The 19341-nt window shown below is 31.8% G+C and overlaps 2 protein-coding genes across 7 annotated transcripts in view; both read left to right on the forward strand.

Annotated features, from left to right (window-relative positions):
• Positions 1–6325, forward strand: part of LOC111046310 (solute carrier family 41 member 1) — a 179392-nt gene extending 173067 nt beyond the window's left edge. For 3 of the 6 annotated variants that reach the window (XM_039442880.1, XM_039442878.1, XM_039442883.1), the window contains one exon: positions 214–6325. In XM_039442880.1, the coding sequence (XP_039298814.1) occupies positions 214–396 (183 nt within the window). In that variant the 3' untranslated portion in view covers positions 397–6325. The remainder of the gene's footprint in view (positions 1–213) is intronic. The other 3 variants (XM_039442881.1, XM_039442882.1, XM_022331832.2) reach the window with 1 other exon arrangement.
• Positions 6326–9299: 2974 nt separating this feature from the next.
• Positions 9300–19341, forward strand: part of LOC111046309 (battenin) — a 59869-nt gene continuing 49827 nt past the window's right edge. Inside the window, exon 1 of the mRNA XM_022331831.2 lies at positions 9300–9431. The gene's annotated coding sequence lies outside the window, so the exon portion shown is untranslated. The remainder of the gene's footprint in view (positions 9432–19341) is intronic.

The following is a 19341-nucleotide window of genomic DNA, read 5'->3' on the forward strand; positions in this document are numbered from 1 at the left end:
ATACAGTATTGTTTATCTCATGGCATATAAAATTTGGTTACTCAAATGATCAATTCAAATCCATTCATCCATTTTAACGTGAACCTAACTATAATAATAGCCTAGTTATTGAGCAGTTAATTTTGAACCTTTAATGTAGTTGTTTCTAGACAGCTGTGAGTGACTCCTGAACTTTGGTCTACTGTATTTTAATGTGTTAAAACTGATTTTCAGGTTATTCTACTGCTGTATCTGGCCACAGTACTGACCAATTACTGCTGGAGCAAGGAGTGTGACCCAGATAACACAACGATTCCTTACCTGACAGCACTGGGGGATCTGTTCGGCATCATTCTGCTAGCAGCCGTCTTCCAGATTCTCAACATGATTGGCATGCCATTCAAGCTGGCAGCCTAAATTAGGTTAAGAAGTTTTTAATTTAAGAATCTCTGGTACCTGGACGAGAATTATGTCCTTGGTATACCAAAAGAAAAATACATATTTTTGCCTTGGTAGGCCCACTGATTGTGTAATATATATTCAGTAAATGAGTGATATATCATGATAAAGTATTGGTGCCCTAAACTTTAAAATAGCCAGTATTTTTCGCTATAAATTCAATGATGGTGCTAAGTATTTTTTAATAAAATTCATTATAATGTTAACTTCGAAGATTTAACATATGTTTGACGATCATCTCTTCCAAATTGGTTTGCAATAATCCAATTTCCTTTACAAAAACTATTTTAAACTCTTATGATTGAAACTCTGAATCGCAGTTTTAACCTTATAGACAAACCTATAGACAAATTTAAATAATTATCATTTCCATAATACAAATTCTTGTTCTAGTCTTCCTTTGGTTGGGCTCTGATTGAAATAATCTAAAAGTTTGAAACTTTCCCTATTTGTATAATCTTTATGACTAGACTGTTAACCACAGTTTTTTGTGAAAACTAATAATAATTCACCCATGTTGGAAAATTCTATATATGAATGATATCTGTACACATAATTAAATATCCATCTTCCAAGATTATAGAGAAAGGAAAGTACCTATGTGATTGATTAGCTCAGTCCTGTCATGAACCATCAAATATCCCCTTTTCAGCGTTTAAAGCTCATACTATTAACACATTAAATTATAATTTTTCGCAATTCTAAAGCGAGTTAGCATCACCAGGATCAGAATTTAACATATGAGACATTTAATTAACATATTTAGAGCGTCTGGACCGGACACAACACTTCTAATCTAAATTTATAGAGCCTTAAGCTCTCCATACCACAAATATCACTATATTAAGATTCACTTTCAACTGTCAGCATTCTATGTAAAAATAACTTGAATTTCTCCCATTTAACCCTTTAGCGCCTGGCGTGATCAGAGAATCTGGAATTGAGAAACTATAATGCTGAGAGTTTGTATAGAATCCCATTGTTACACATCAATTTTCACTGCGAAATAGCACCAGCCGAATGAAAGTTCTGACTCAGTCAAGAGCATCATCGCGATTGAAAGTAGTCCGATCGTGATCATCACTGGCCACGAAATTCTCCCAACTCTTGATAAAGTCCTTGGTAGTGGCCGACACGTGTGGAGGTCGGCGTCTCCCGAGAAACGGCTCGGTCAGCGTGATGTCGGTCGGTCCACGTCCGTTTTGCTCGATGTGAAATTCTGCACAAACCGGTCCAGGTTGATGACCTCCATGTTTTCACAACTTTGCAGGAACGACTCCTTCACGTCCCCACCTACCACTCTCCACTTCCACCACCTCATTAGTACTAACTTTGTCATCTTTGCTACACTACTGCTGCTGCGTGGTTATTATAGCAGGTGAAGCGACGTGCGCAACGTCCGCCACTGGATGGGTGACCGTAGCGTCGCTCAGTCTGCTGACTCCACTGTTGGTGTCGACTGGCTGCTTTTGATGAGTCAGCATTTTGTCGACGAAGCAAATCTTCATCCACTCATTCTCATAGAACATTGTCAAGTCTTTCATCTCAAAAGTAGCCCTATTCAGAATGCACTGATCAACATTGTTGACCGGCTAAAAGAGTTTGGCAAAACTGGTGATCAGCAACTTGGTTTGGTCGCAGAGCGCATGCGCACCAATCGATGACGTCACAGGATGGTGGTGAGATAGCTTCACAGGCTGATGGTGGGATGACGACACCGGCTGATGGTTTGATGATGTCACAGGCTGATGGTTTTGTTTTGTTTTTTTGGATTGGTTTTTACGGTTTTGCAGATTTTAGAGTGAGATGGTGGGATGACATCACAGGCTGATGTTGAGATGATGTCACTGACTGATGGTGTGATGACGTCACAAGCTGATGATGGTTTTTTTGGATTGGTTTCTACGGTTTTGCAGATTTGAGAGTGAGATGGTGGGATGACATCACAGGCTGATGTTGAGATGACGTCACTGACTGATGGTGTGATGACGTCACAAGCTGATGATGGTTTTTTTTTCGTTTTTTGGATTGGTTTCTACGGTTTTGCAGATTTGAGAGTGAGATGACGGGATGGTGGTATGACATCACAGGCTGATGTTGAGATGAAGTCACTAACTGATGGTGTGATGACGTCACAAGCTGATGATGGTTTTTTTTCGTTTTTTGGATTGGTTTCTACGGTTTTGCAGATTTTAGAGTGAGATGGTGGGATGACGTCACAGGCTGATGTTGAGATGACGTCACTGACTGATGGTGTGATGACGTCACAAGCTGATGATGGTTTTTTTGGATTGGTTTCTACGGTTTTGCAGATTTTGGAGTGAGATGGTGGGATGACGTCACAGGCTGATGTTGAGATGACGTCACTAACTGATGGTGTGATGACGTCACAAACTAATGATGGTTTTTTTTCGTTTTTTTTGGATTGGTTTCTACGGTTTTGCAGATTTGAGAGTGAGATGGTGGATGAGATCACAGGCTGATGTTGAGATGACGTCACTGACTGATCCTGTGATGATGTCATAGCGTCCACCCTTAGCAACAGTGCTGCCAGGCTGTTAGCACACTCGGCAAAACGGGACCCATTACCTCCACTAGTTCTGTCAGTGAGCACAGGTCACTATTATAATCTTTTTCTTCTCAACCTTTTCCCTGCACTCAGGTGGGGTCAGCGTTTCGGGTCAGTCACTTCCATGAGTCTCGGTCATATTCGTTTGGTGTTATTCCTTTCTCTACAAGGTCTTGGGCGATAAAATTTATTATATCATAACTTTTGAAAATATAAATTGGTGCAGAACATTCATGTTTTACTGGGATGATTCTGAAAAATTGAATCATTAACACAAAGTCCAAGTATGCCTGTGTTTTAGTGCCTTAGAAAGGGCTGTGTTTAAAATTAGATTTAAATATATTTAGGTATGTACTTGTATATAGTCGTACAGCAACAACCAAGCTGTGAGATATCCAACTAAGACACAGACATACCCATCCAAAATAATTGAAATTTGAATGATATTTATTCATATCTCCTAAATTGATGACTTTGTTCGTTCAATATCATTCTCTAACTTTATCTTGATGTCTATTCTATCCCCTATCAGAATATATTAAATTATCAATTTGAATTTCCCAATGAATATAAGGTTATTCCACCAAAGTTGGATTCATATAAGAGAAGAGCGTTCAACAATATTACTTCCAAGTTAGTATTGTTTATGGAGAGAATGAAACATGATGATTTATCGAATAACATTGATAGATCAATTATATTTTTAAGATAAGCACTTGATTCTAAGATATATTCGACATTTACTCATAGAGCTGAGACTCTTTTATAGTGTATTTTCTCAATTATTATGTTGATCACTGTGTGATACAGTTGACATTGGATGTGATTATAGTTAATTATACCACATAAATGTAAAAAATTATATAAATGCTTTGGGAGAATTAAGCCTCACTTGTAAACTTTAGGGTACAGAGTTCATTTATTTAGAGGAGCAATTTTAGAACATTTAATCGTTTCAAGAGAAACAATTTTGCAGGCGAGAAAATTTTCAAGTATGATTGCTGTTATAGGAATCTTGGCTCAATCTGAATGGGTGACCTCCATCTAATCGATTGCCAAATAAATTAAAATCAATACAGTAGATGAATTTTTTCAATCTTTAATTTTGTAAATTATTCATGAAATAACGTACTCCATCATACAAAAATTTTAGATTAATAACATGTTTCTTCATAAAATGTATAAATTCAGGGCTACTTTCCTGTATTTATAAAATAGAATTATTAGTACCCTTTAAAATGAATGAAATGATAAAATAAGAATACAAATTTATATTATTATTTTATTAATTTCAAAGTGTACTATAATTCTTTATAAAAATACAAATGAATGATACATTTCTGATACATCAGCAACTACTTTCACTCAAGAAACTGATATTGGATGAACTTCCCTTCATTAAAAAATATTATTAAACACTGAATTTTAAAGAAAATAGCTATTTCTATTATTTCCAGCTTTCATTTGTTGAAAGAGAACGAATACTCTTTTGAATTGCAAATTATTCACAAAAAATTTCCATTAAATACAATATTTGATTGTAATATACAAAAATATAGATTTTAAACAACCTCAATACTATTCACAACATTTGAAATTGTGGAATGATAATGAAATCAATGTGTAAATGATCAAAATGCATAATACTTAACTAAAATGAAATTTTAAGTTAATACAGAATCAAAACATATGAAGAGAAATTTATAAAATGGAGATGGAGTTTGTTAACGTCATGAATGATGAGATAAATGCCATTTTATTTGTATTAAGATTGAGTAAAAAATGGTTAGTCGAATAAAATAATAGTCAATGAATGTGAAATGTGTTATTACAATAAATAAGTTCACAATATATGAGAACACGGAAACTGATAGAAATACTGTATAGAAACTTAAGGAATATATACAGGCTGTTTCTAATAGCCTTACTTGACACTATCACATCTTTCTCCATATTTATATCTACAAACCTTTGCTTGAGACGCCATTTTCAGTGTAGTTTTTTGAGATGTTCAATGTTTTAAGACAAAAAACTGAAAGTTGAAATTTCACAATGAATGCAACAAAATGTAGGCTACATGATATAAAAAATACTAGAGTTCCATGTTAAAATGTCACAGAATTTCAAAATTCTGAAGTTTAAACTTCAAAAATTATGAGTAAAACCGTTGTTGTAATTTGACTATAATAGATGTGATTTAAAATGTAGATTGTGAAGCAGATACCATTACATCTTATGGAAAGTGCTTATTTTGATCTAAAAATAATATTTAGATGAGAAAAATTGTGAAATGAATAATATTATATTTTTTAATAAAAGCCAAATCCTAATTATTTTAGTATAAACTAAATGTGTTGTTGACAAACAATTTATTGAACTGTGATGTTGAGTCGGCCTTCATTTTCAGTTGTTGAAGTTTCTTGAAAATGATTCTTCAAAAAACACCTGGGCCTAATTTTATTAGTAAGCTTTAATATGTTATCATCCTACCAAACATGTTAAGCTTTATAGATATTATGTTCTGAATGTTGAATTCAGTTTCATAGATTAGTGTTGGAAGCTTAATATATATTGAATATATATTAAAAAGAGGAACAATTCATTATTACTATAGGCACAAATCTCCTACAGCATTATACTATGTAATCACCAACTGTCTCGTATAATAACTATTATTGGAGTAGAATATTATTTATAGGTTACCATGAAAAAGTACTTAGTTGTAAGTTTCGCAATGTCATGACAATATTTTTAATTTGCAGTATAAACAAAACAAAATAATTATTCTTCTAAACGAAGTGATGCTTTTTCAAGTAAGTGCCATACAAAGGAATTTCCTTCCTGAGTGAATTCTTCTTCAATGATAATTTTATTTTTCTTTGTTGATATTATAGTCTATAATAAAATAGATTGTTCAAAACAGAATTTTTTCCATATTTTGCAAGACTATGTAAGTTGCATTCGATTAAAAACTCACTATATCTGTCAAACTCAATTTCAATTATATAATTGGAATAAGTCACATTATCAGTACATCTTGATTAGGCACTTTACTTCTGGAGGATAGTTTAACACTTCTACTTTCCGTAGCTGAATAATTGTGAACATCTTTAGAATAAGTAAATGATTTTTACTACCTATCTATTATAATATTCTGTAATATCAATTCTCCTCTATAAGCACAACTTTATTTGAAACTTCAATGAAAATGCAGTTGGTGATTCAAATAAGGAATTGACAATACCAAAAATTGGTAGATTTAAAATAGATAACTATAGAACATATCGAAAATTACTATGGAATTGAGATTTTTCCCAACCATGAACTCAAATTATATCTGTATATTATAAGCTCGGTTGCAATATTGTTGAAGTTCACTCTTCTGTTGGTTGAAAATAAAAAAAGCTAATTATCAACTCATTATTATTATTTATATGGAAATCATTACTATGAAACAATTACAATTTCCGTTTACAGAGCATTATTCATTTTTTATTAGATTTTATTCAAATCAGTGAATGCAAGTTATTCAAAATTACCTTTTTTATTCATGTATAAGGAATAATATGAAACATTATTTCATTTTTAGTGTAGTTGGGAAGGATCTCATTGTTCTGTTTTATATTACTTCAGAGAAGAAGATACCATAAATAAATATTGAAAAGTACTTATTATTGAGTGATAAAAATCACACACGTATGACAATATAGATAATATTATTAGTAATAGCTAGATTGTGATAGTCTGATGGTTGAAATGTGATTTATCAGAAATATTGTAACCAATCTTTTTGATCAGTTACAATCTTTAACTCTGTGACAGATTGGTTACAATCTGTTTGATAAGTACTTTCAATAGTACTTCTAGGAAGATAATAAAGTGAAAAGATTGCCAAAAATATTTTGTTTTGAAATTTGAAGAAATTTAAATAATTATAAAAACTAATTTCGTTGAAAATTCTAATGTTCAGTGGTCAAGGCTATGAGTGTATGGAATAGATGATTTGGGGATTCAAAGCTAGGATTGATGCATAAACTTGGATTTAAGTTTGATCAACCGTTAAATTCTTTAACCGCAGTTTGTGCATCTTGCAGCTAGTGAACAACAAATAAAATCCACACATGCCTTTTTAAACCCTAACCACTTGTATCTATGTACTAATTTAGGAAAAGTTTTGACAAAATGGAGTTTCGATTGCGGCTCTTAAAATAATTATATTCCATGAAACAAAACTTACGGTTTTCCTTCTTGATGTTTAGATGTAATGTCAATTAATTAAGCTATGTTATAAATTTAAATTAAGTTTTATAGTTTTATTGAGTTGAATTTATGTTCCTCCATATTCATAAACTCGATTATTAAAATTGATAATTTCAAAGTTTGTAATAAAAATGTGTTTAAATTGAGTTGCTTCAAATCTATTTAAAACCTCCCCTGCTAGTAAACTTCCTCTCCTCTTTTCCCAATACCTGAACTTTATTTAATTATTAATTATTATAAGAATTTTAATTATTGTACATACGATAATTATTGATCATATTCAATAAATGAATGAGCATTAGAACATCATTTGACAGCTATATTATATTCATATATATTTATTCATGAGTACCAGGACCAGCCTACTGCAGAAACACTAGGTACAAATATCTACAGATATAATAACAAAAAATCATCAGAGGACTGAGAGCAGGGCCGTTTACACAGTATAGATTGCTAAACTCGATTAAGTTAATCGAGTTTAAGTTAATCTAAAAGTTTAAACTTGAATCGGTTTTCTCAGTCCATTTACTAATCCAGTTTAAGTTGAACTAGTTTAGCGTTAAGTAGGTAATAGAATGTCATCGTTTATAATATCAGGAAGGGTAATTTTTACAGGAAATTTGCTATTTGTTTACAAACCATCAGTAAATTAAGGTTATGTAGCTACTATTTCCTGGTTCAAAATCCACAGAGCTGTGAGCTGTACGGTAATAAAGTGAAAAGCGATCAAGAAATTCTTCAAAAAATGATGAAATGCTATATTACTATTAGAAACAAACTTATATTCAGTTGGCACCAAAAAAATATAATCTAGAATGTTATATTACATTAGGTGGACCTTATTTTGTTATGAAAATCTACTTAAATCTACTACGGTCTTCCTCGTTTATTAGAAATCTCTCGAAAGAAAAATACATCAGTTATTTGTTATTAAAAACATGTTTTCTAATCAAAAATCACTGATAAAAATTGTCTTATTTTCTATCAAGTGGCTTATCTAATCAAATTAATACTAAATTGGCACTTGCTTTACTCAAGCAAAACCGTTAAAAAATTCTCTATTATCCAGAAATTTAAATGATTCGTTTTTGCCCAATTTTTCTCAGTTCCAAAATTTCTTCGCAGTCATCTTCATCAATCGCATTAAAAACTTCTACCTATCAATTCCTGTCAATTCTATCATTAATGATTCACTATAACCTAAATTACCGTCTACAGAAGCATTAAAAACAAGGGGAGTCCGATCTCACTAGGCATCAAACTTGCAACAGTGTAGAAATCAATCTGAAAAATAATTTACTATTAGATGTTCCCCATCAAATTTTACAGATGACTAGTTAATCCAATTTTTTGGTTTAAACCTCCTGTTTTGAAGGTTTAAACTTTCCCAGAGTTTAAACTCAATACAGAGTTTAAACTGATACTGCGCAAATGGAATTTTAGTTTAAACCAAAAAAAATCCAGATTTGGTTTAAGCTTTAGCACTTACACTGTGCAAACGGCCCCAAGTCTTATTATATAGAGTAAATATATCATTATCGAGTCTCTAATAAAAATACTGTAGGTCATATAATTATTATAATAAATATGATTTCCTGATTCTATAGATTTTTAAGGATTCCACCTATTCTACAGTAGGCCTGATTATCCATTCGCATAAGATACCGGTTTATATGCATAAATATGCACGCATTTAATTATTATTATTCATTACAATATTTTTTCTGCATGGACGGCATCAATTTTTTTCAAATTTTTAATCTCATTAATACCGTAATAATTGATTTGTCCTGTCAAACAAGTACTTTATTCAGGTATTTATGTACTTAAATTCACTCAAACTTAACTCATAAAATAATCTTTTCAAGATAAGTGAGTGGAATTAGAAACTATGGAGAAACTCATGTAAAATAATATTATATTTTGAGCAGAATTTAATTTTGGCGCCTTCCACCGAACATCGATATTTTCAAACATCGATAATCAATCCAATATGGCCGCGACCGGTTCGCGGTTTCTAATTTCCATGTTTTCTTTGTACATTTGATTTCAGGTTAGGAGTCCAGTTGTCAAGCTTGTTTAGACTGTGATATTAATTTTAACAAGTGCTTATCTTCAAAATATATTTTCAATTGAAATACTTGAGACTGAATCTTCAACAGTAAGTATTAGTTTATAAGTTGAGTTGTTGAATTAGTTTTTATTAAAATGCATGGATGTGTTTCAGCTCTTACGTCTACATGAGAAGTAATATAATATGGATAAAAATTAAAATAAAACTTGGAGTACAACAATTCCTAATTTTTTGATGCTAGTATTATGTAGATTATTGTCATACTCTTATTTTAGAATCATTTTCATAATATATTTGGCCTATTCTCTATTGAATACAATAAACGGTCCAATTATCAAAATATTTGTCTCTCAAAAATAATAAACATTATTTAATCTTATTGATTGTCAACTCAAAAATAGTATTGCTCATTTCAATTCTATGATTCTTGATATTTCCAGCTTTTTAAAATTGATTATTTACAATAACTTAGATACAAAAAAATAATAATTTGGTAACCATCAGAACCTGATCCCCTTTTATTTCCAAAATCGGACATCATGTTACAAGTTATAGGCTATGCTACCAGATTTCCAATCATTTACTTGCTCATTTAAAAGTGGGTGAGAGAAAAAAAAATTGAAAAGTACTTTTTGTCGTTTTTTGTATAACTAACTATTTAATATCGAGGAAATTCCAATCAGGCCGCCAATGTAGCCCAATATGGGGTGGAATAGGAATGATTTAACTTATTCATCAACACAAATTTAACACAACTAGGCCTACTGTACTAACTAGCTGTAATATATCTGAGAAATATTCAAATAGTCTATTTTTAATACGGTACAATGTCAATTTTTAGAATAATTTCAAGTTCTTTGATTTATAAATTTTGAACTTTTAGCACTGTAGCTTTGTAGGAATTTACTACTATAACTTTTAATAATTTTATAAATTGAATTCGAAGATTTCTTCAATAGGCCTACATACAGATAGATGGTTTAAAATAGAATATCATTGATTAATAACTTGAGTTTTATCAGTATAATCTGGTTTCATACATTTATTGAGTTTGCTATAAACCCAACCTTAACCAAAGAGAGGAAAAAGAAAGAAATTTTAGTTCACCATGACGTGACCCGGATGCTCACCCATCAATAGATTCTTTTTTAGTCAATGATTGAAGATATGTGGCAGCTTGTTCTCCATTTTTAGAATGGCCATAAAGATATGGATGATAAGGTTCATTTTGTGCTCTCATATTTCAATCGATTGATGAGTCATTTTACTATCCATGAATTTTAATTGCATACTGTATCGTTTCTATTATTTCATTTGACAAACCGTTGAAAAGTTGAAGCTTTGTAGAATCTGACGAATTATTTATTTGTTTTTGTTTTTCTGGAACAAAAACTTGTTTTTCTGTTATTTGAGATAGGATTAACGAGTTATAGGATTAACGTCATTCAACTGAACTTAAAGATTCAACTGTCAATCTAACTTAATATTAATTCTATTCATTTATTATCATAATTATAGTTAATTTTTTAATTCAAGATACCCAATTAGTCATTAAAGTAATTGGGGGAGGACCAACATAAATAGCCCAAAACTGTTCCTTTTCGAGTTTTGATTCATATACTAGTCCAAAAAGAAGATTTTGTTTTGTTTTTTAATTTATAAAAATTGTGTCTAATTTACTGAGCAAAATCATACAAACAAGAAACTTCTAATTCAGAAAGATTGAAACCAGATTAAATAACAAAATTACTTTTTCCCACAGTTACCTTGAAAAGTGACCATTTCTGCACTGATTACAGAACGCAAAGAATCACTTTTCCGCTCTAGTGCGCAAAGTATAACTTTGCGTACTCTTAATACTTTGCGTATTATCTTGCAGCCATCCCAATCAGCTGTTGACATTGTTGGCGTATATTTTGAATGCGAATTTGTTCTATCTATATTTTTTCTGATTTTCAAATAAATGAAAATGATCTCATTAAATTATACATTTTGAATATTATTAATTATTTCAAATAATATTTTTTCATTCATAAATTGATTGTTTGAAAAATTATTTATAAATTAAGATTTGCTCAAAATTATTCAAATTTACAAGTTAATTGGATTAATTTAATTTTCAATTTGAATAAATTAACGATTATTAATTTTCAATTGGATTATCAAGTTTAAAATAAATTAAAGATTATACAGACAAACATTTGATGGATTTCAGCCATCATTTTACCCATAATCAACCACTTTTCATATTCAATAGTAACTGTAGGAAAAATTTAATGTGAAATACGTGAGCAAAGTTCCTCTGCTGCACTCAAGAAACCATTCCGCACTCGGAACGGTTTCTTTCGGTGCAGCAAACGGTCACTTTGCGCACTAGTTGCACAAATAACTAACACTAAACTCTTGAAATTTTAAAACATTTACAAACATGTTCAAACCTCCGCCAAAATGTGTGGATAGGCTACAAACAATATTATATCATGGTAGTTTCAAATCGCATTCCATTTTGTATTGTTTAATATTCTTAGGCTCAACTTACACTCACGCGACTCAAGTCGAGAAGAGACTGCGACTCTAGTCTCTTCTCGACGCAGCATGTGTTTCCAAATGGTGACACTCATAGACCAGTCGATTCTAGTCTGTGCGACGTCATCACTTGAAAACACATGCTGTGTCGAGAAGATACTAAAGTCGCAGTCTCTTCTCGACCTGAGTCGCGTAAGTGTGAGTTGAGCCTCAAATTCATATTACCGTTTTTATTTTATTAAAATTTGGCTATGTTGTAAGCTATTTATCTGCGTAAAAACCAGATTGATAATGATCAGAAAACTTACTAAAAATCCAATGTAATCTGCACAATTGAATTCAAGATTCAAGTTGAATTTATAAGTCAAACTTGTTTAAAATCTAATTGAATAAAATAAAACTTCAAGAAAGGTCCCCTTTATTGACCGAGCGAAGTGAGGTCTAAGATTCAAGTCGACGGTTTGGCATTTCTCTTAATGTTTAAATGTTTATATGTTGCGCATTTATGGCGAAACGCGGTAATAGATTTTCATGAAATTTGACAGGTATGTTCCTTTTTAAATTGCGCGTCGACGTATATACAAGGTTTTTGGAAATTTTGCATTTCAAGGATAATATAGGCTTAAAAGGAAAAAGGAGCCTCCTTCATACGCCAGTATGAGAGTAAAAATCAGACTATAGAATTATTCATCATAAATCAGCTGTCTAGTGGACTAAATACTACCTATTCAAAAACATCGAACATCTTGAAAATGTATTTTTCCATCAACGTTAGTAGACAGTTGACTATAATACTACCCGTTCAAAAACATGGAACATCTTGAAAATGTATCTTTCCATCAACATTGTAGACAGTTGCAGCCAGACCTGATAACAGCGCTCACACTCACATTCCGGGACGACACGTCACGGTAAGATAGGACAGAAAGCTCTATGTTTATTTAGGATTTTTCTAGACATTTAAAATTGATAAACTATCTATTGATTTTTGAGAAAACATAAATCAGGTCAATGTAACTCACTGAGCGCGAGGTCTACTGTTCACAGAACCACTAGTATATTGGATTCAAGTTTCTGTTTTGTAAACTTTAAGTTTGCAAAATACATTCATTTTACATAAACGTCAAGAAAACTTGAATTCAAGGAAACTTGCCCAATGTGAACACCCCTTAAAAGGCTGTGCAAAGGCTAAAAATAAACTTTACTCGTGATATTTTTCAAAGTTTTTTGATTTGTATATCATCAAGCTATCAAAATGAAAAAGTTTTCTCAGGAAAACATTTTTTTTCTGATCATTACTTTTTGAGATATGAGCGCTTAAAGTTTAAATTTTTGGGACAGAACATTCCAAATTTGGTAAAAGATAAATCCATGAGATTCAGAGAATAGATTCTTCATGGTATTGTTGATCTAGTAAAATAAAAATTTACTGAAAATATCAATTTTTAAGATGGTTACTAAATTTACTAAAAATAACTTTTAGTTGAGTTATTTTTGGTAAATTGAATAACTTTTCCAAAAATTGATATTTTCAGAAAATTTTTGTTTTATTTATTTATTACATTTCCAAAGGTATCCACCAATTTCAAAAGAGTACAATAGTAACAAGATAAACAAAAATAACAAGACAAATATAAATATGAGATGAGACTCATACTCATGAGTCACTTATCATGTTACTATGATGTTACTTATTTGACTTATATTACTTATTGCTAAGTAACTTAGCAATCATTCAGGAATATAACAACTTATAACAGTAATATGAATGTAATATACAAATATGCATTAGAAACTATCAGCGCAAATTCAAAAACTTGAAGCAATTGCAAACAAAATATTTTTAGCAAAGGAAACACAGTAATTCAATAGCAGCAAGCTCAACAATAGAATAATAACTATAACAATAAGACAATAACACTAACACTATAACCAAACACAGCCAACTAATACAAATGATAACAAAATAAGAAAAAATACCAAAAAAGCAATGAAACAAGCAAATGAAATGCAATGAAAGCAGCCAGAGAAAAAGCTTTGTTTTACTAGATCAACAATACCATGAAGACTCCATCCTCTAAATCTCATGAATTTATATCGTACCGAATTTGAAATGCTCTGTCCCAAAAATTCAAACTTCAGTTGCTCATAACTCAAAAAGTAATGATGAGAAAACTATTTCATTTTGATAGCTTGATGATATACAAATCGAAAAACTTGGAAAAATATCACGAGTAGAATGTTTATTTTTAGCCTTTGCACAGCCTTAAGATCAATGGAAAAAGCGCTGTCAAACGCTGTAAAGATGATTAAGGGTCTCACTTTGAAGAGCATTAGGCCGCTGTACCAAAGTGATCAATAAATTTTTACTTTCCAGAGAATAGATTCTTCATGGTATTGTTGATCTAGTAAAACAAAAATTTACTGAAAATATCAATTTTTAAGATGGTTACTAAATTTACTAAAAATAACTTTTAGTTGAGTTATTTTTGGTAAATTGAATAACTTTTCCAAAAATTGATAGGTAAGGTAAGAAAAGGTAAGAAAAGGTAAGAAAAGTAGGTAAGAAAAGTATTGCTTTCCAAAAAAAATTAAGGTACTCTAATTTCAAGTTTTCTATACGTTTCAAGGTCCCCTGAGCCCAAAAACATGATTTTTGGGTGTTGGTCTGTGTGTGTGTGTGTGTGTGTGTGTGTAAGTCTGTGAACACGATAACTCCATTCCTAATCAACCGATTGACTTGAAATTTTAAACTTAAGGTCCTTATACCATGAAGATCCGACAATAAGAAATTCAATAAAATTTAATTCAAAATGGCGGAAAAAATGGCGGATAATTACTAAAAAACCATGTTTTTCACGGTTTTCTCGAAAATGGCTCTAACGATTTTCTTCAAATTTATACCATGGGAAGCTATTTATAAGCCCTATCAATTAACATGAGTCTCATTTCTGGGAAAATTGCAGGAGCTCTGTAATATTCTTGAGAAAAATGGCGGATAATCACTAAAAAACCATGTTATTCACAGTTTTCTCGAGAACGGCTGTAACGATTTTCTTCAAATTTATACCATGGATAGCTATTTATAAGCCCTATCAACTGACATGAGTCTCATTTCTGAGAAAATTGCTGGAGCTCCGTAATATTCTTGAGAAAAATGGCGGATAATTACTAAAAAACCATGTTTTTCACGATTTTCTCAGAAATAACTTGACCGATTTTTTCAAATTCATACCCTGTATTTATCAGCTCTATCAACTGGCATGAGTCTCCTTTCAGGGAAACTAATGGGGGTCCACCCCATCCTTGAGAAATGGACTTAGTAACCTCCTTCTCGTGCATGAGGTAGGTAGGTAGCGCAGTTCATAAAAAGAACACATAGTCGAGATATTTCATCTGTAGAACAGCTGTTTTGACGACTTCAAAAAAAATCCATCGAATTTCACAATTTACACAAAGGAAAAAGTACTCCGAAAACAATTATAGATACACATAATATACAGAAGTCTGATCGTAGTTTCAAATATGAGCAAGGAAAGTTGTGTGAGTGTACCACACCAGATTTTTTGTTCTGTGACCTGACTTGAAATTCTTGTTACGAATACAGACCCTGTTGTATATCTTCTAAACTTGTCAAAAAACAAAACAACCTCTATAGTCGATTCATAGAAAGGAGAGCAAAATTTTTTCACTTGTAAAATTGATTAACTCACATCCGTTTTTAATTGCTGGACTCGTAAATACTAGTTCACAGAGCTTTCATTGATTTTGAATCAAGCACTGTGATTGTTCAGATCAGTTTTCATGACCTATTCTCTGATTAATGTGTATCTGTTTAAGTGTCAAGGAATTTGTCGATTCCATAAACAAAATTGATCGAATTCTATTTTAAATTTAATGGCTTTTCTAGCTCACTCACCATCATTAAGCTCTGCACAAGTAAGAAGATTAGGCTATACTCCATTCAATTGGCCCATACCCACTCAACATCTTGAATAAATCATTATAAACAAACTAATGTTTATAAAACATCCTTCTAAACAATAAAAGATCATGGTTTTTTATCCGTTCCTATTTGCAATGTATTCACACATAATTTACACCTGCTCTAGTACATGGGTTTCCCATAGTTGAGTAGGTTAATTTCCGAAAATAATTCAATTTACTTATATTTGACCGAACGAAGTGAGGCCTACGATTCAAGTCGACGGTTTGGCATTTCTCTTAATGTTTAAATGTTTATGTATTTATATATGTTGCGCATTTACGGCGAAACGCGGTAATAGATTTTCATGAAATTTGACAGGTATGTTCCTTTTTAAATTGCGCGTCGACGTATATACAAGGTTTTTGGAAATTTTGCATTTCAAGGTTAATATAAAAGGAAAAAGGAGCCTCCTTCATACGCCAATATTAGAGTAAAAATCAGACTATAGAATTATTCATCATAAATCAGCTGACAAGTGATTACACAGATGTGTGGAGAAACCAGTCTATTACTGTATTTGTATAAGGACTATAGTTTCAGTCAAAGACATTAAAGAGGTACGGTATGCATCTTTAAGCTGGGTTTACACCAAAGTTATTAACAAAATGGTTAAAACTTAATCCTTATAGATTCTATTAGATTGAACATATGTTCATCATGTGTATGATAAGTTATGTTCAATCTAATATAAACTAAAAGGACTGAGTTATTAACATTTTTTAAATAAATTTGGTCTAATCGCAGCTTTAAGAAGGTCTTTGGTTTCAATATTTTTTTTTGCAGTCATGGTATTATTATGCGTGCCCATCAGTATCAATATTCTCACATTCGAAAAAAACTAATTTAATAGGTGAATAAAAATAAACAAATGAACTAAATAATGCTGGAGAAATTATAATATTTTTGATTCTAAAAAATTAATTCTCATCAGATAGAAAGATCATCACGGAACTGGATGAATTATATTATATGAAATAAAAATTCAAACGTGAACTGAGTTTGTCAACATTTAAAACAGTTGACATCTGGTACTTGTGGATGAGAATACTGCGTGAGGTCTACTGTTCACAGAACTACTAGTTGTAGTAAATTTCAAATATTGTATTTTTGAATATCATGTACATTTTATTGATTAGATTGCTTGTTTGTATAATAATGGAAATACAATTTATTATTATTATTATTCATTTTATCTAGTATAAAGTTTTGGGCTGTTCCTGTTGCTGCTCCCTCAATCACTGGAAAAAATAATTGTGTATCATTGAATAAAATAAAATAAATGAAATAAGTATCAAGATAATCATTGATAAAATTCAACATCCATAGATTATCATCCATCAACAGAATTGTATCATTTGTACTGCTGTTATTAAATTAAAAAAATCTGGTGTGGTACACTCACACAACTTTCCTTGCTCATATTTGAAACTACGATCGGACTTTTGTATATGTGTATATATAATTGTTTTCAGAGTACTTTTTCCTATGTGTAAATTGTGAAACTCGATGAATTTCTTAGCCCTCAATTTTTTAAAGTCGTCAAAACAGCTGTTCTATAGATGAAATATCTCGACTATGTGTTCTTTCTATGAACTGCGCTACCTACCTACCTCATGCACGAGAAGGAGGTTACAAAGTCCATTTCTCAAGGATGGGGTCAATTTCCCCATTAGTTTCCTAGAAACGAGACTCATGCCAGTTGATAGAGCTGATAAATAACAATACAGGGTATGAATTTGAAGAAAATCGGTCAAGTTATTTTTGAGAAAATCGTGAAGAACATGGTTTTTTAGTAATTATCCGCCATTTTTCTCAAGAATATTATGGAGCTCTTGCATTTTTCTCAGAAATGAGACTCGATGTCAGTTGATAGGGCTTATAAATAGCTATCCATGGTATGAATTTGAAGAAAATCGTTAGAGCCGTTTTCGAGAAAACCGTGAAAAACATGGTTTTTTAGTAATTATCCGCCATTTTTTCCGCCATTTTGAATTCAATTTTATTGAATTTCTTATTGTCAGATCCTCATGGTATAAGGACCTTAAGTTTGAAATTTCAAGTCAATCGGTTGATTAGGAATGGAGTTATCGTGTTCACAGACACACACACACACACACACACACCACACACACACACACATACACACACACAGACCAACACCCAAAAATCATGTTTTGGGCTCAGGGGACCTTGAAACGTATAGAAAACTTGAAATTAGGGTACCTTAATTTTTTTTGGAAAGCAATACTTTCCTTACCTATGGTAATAGGGCAAGGAAAGTAAAAAATCTGGTGTGGTACACTCACACAACTTTCCTTGCTCATTGATCTATAAGCCTTATTCTTAAACAAGGATAATTTAGGGGAATAACATTATGCCGATTGGCGGCTAAATAGCTACGATTATACTATTGTTATTGTGTTCAGAGTACATTTTCCTTTGTTTGAATTATGAAATTTCAGGATTTTTTGAAAGTTGTCAAAACAGACAGCTGTTCGACAAATAAAATATCGACATGTGTTCTTTTGAATAAACTGCTCTACCTACCTACCTCACGCACGAGAAAAAGGTTACAAAGTAAATTTCTCAGGGATGGGGTGGACCCCCTGTTAGTTTCTCAGGGAGGAGACTCATTCCAGTGAATAGAGCTGATATATAACTATACAGGGTATGCATTTGAAAAAAATCGGTCAAGTCATTTTCGAGAAAATCGTGATAGAAATTTAACAAAATTCATTCTTCTCAGAAATATTACGGAGCTCCTGCAATTTTCCCAGAAATGAGACTCATGTCAGTTGATAGGGCTTATAAATAGCTATCCATGGTATAAATTTGAAGAAAATCGTTAGAGCCGTTTTTGAAAAAATCGTGAAAAAACATGGTTTTTTAGTAATTATCCGCCATCTTGAATTTAATTTTATTGAATTTCTTATTGTCGTGTCCTCATGGTATAAGGACCTTAAGTTTGAAATTTCAAGTCAATCGGTTAATTAGAAATGGAGTTATCGTGTTCACAGACACACACACACACACACACACACACAACACACACACACACACACACACACACACACACACAACACACACACACAACACACACACACACACACACACACAACACACACACACACACACACACACACACACACACACACACACACAGACCAACACCCAAAAATCATGTTTTTGGACTCAGGGGACCTTGAAACGTATAGAAAACTTGAAATTAGGGTACCTTAATTTTTTTGGAAAGCAATACTTTCCTTACCTATGGTAATAGGGCAAGGAAGGTTAGACTCGTTGTAGTTTATGTAGTTTGTAGTGGGGGAAACGCGGCAACGAAAGTGGCTGAAACTCTTATCAATAAAATGCTAGTAATACTACAAATTTAGCAGTCCACTTCATAGTATTTATAAAGACAAGCAATCGAGAACGACACGTGTTTGATATTATAGTATGTTCTTGTCTCCATTCAAGTACTAA

Source organism: Nilaparvata lugens, chromosome X (genome assembly GCF_014356525.2).
Source record: "Nilaparvata lugens isolate BPH chromosome X, ASM1435652v1, whole genome shotgun sequence".
Taxonomy (NCBI): Eukaryota; Metazoa; Arthropoda; class Insecta; order Hemiptera; family Delphacidae; genus Nilaparvata; species Nilaparvata lugens.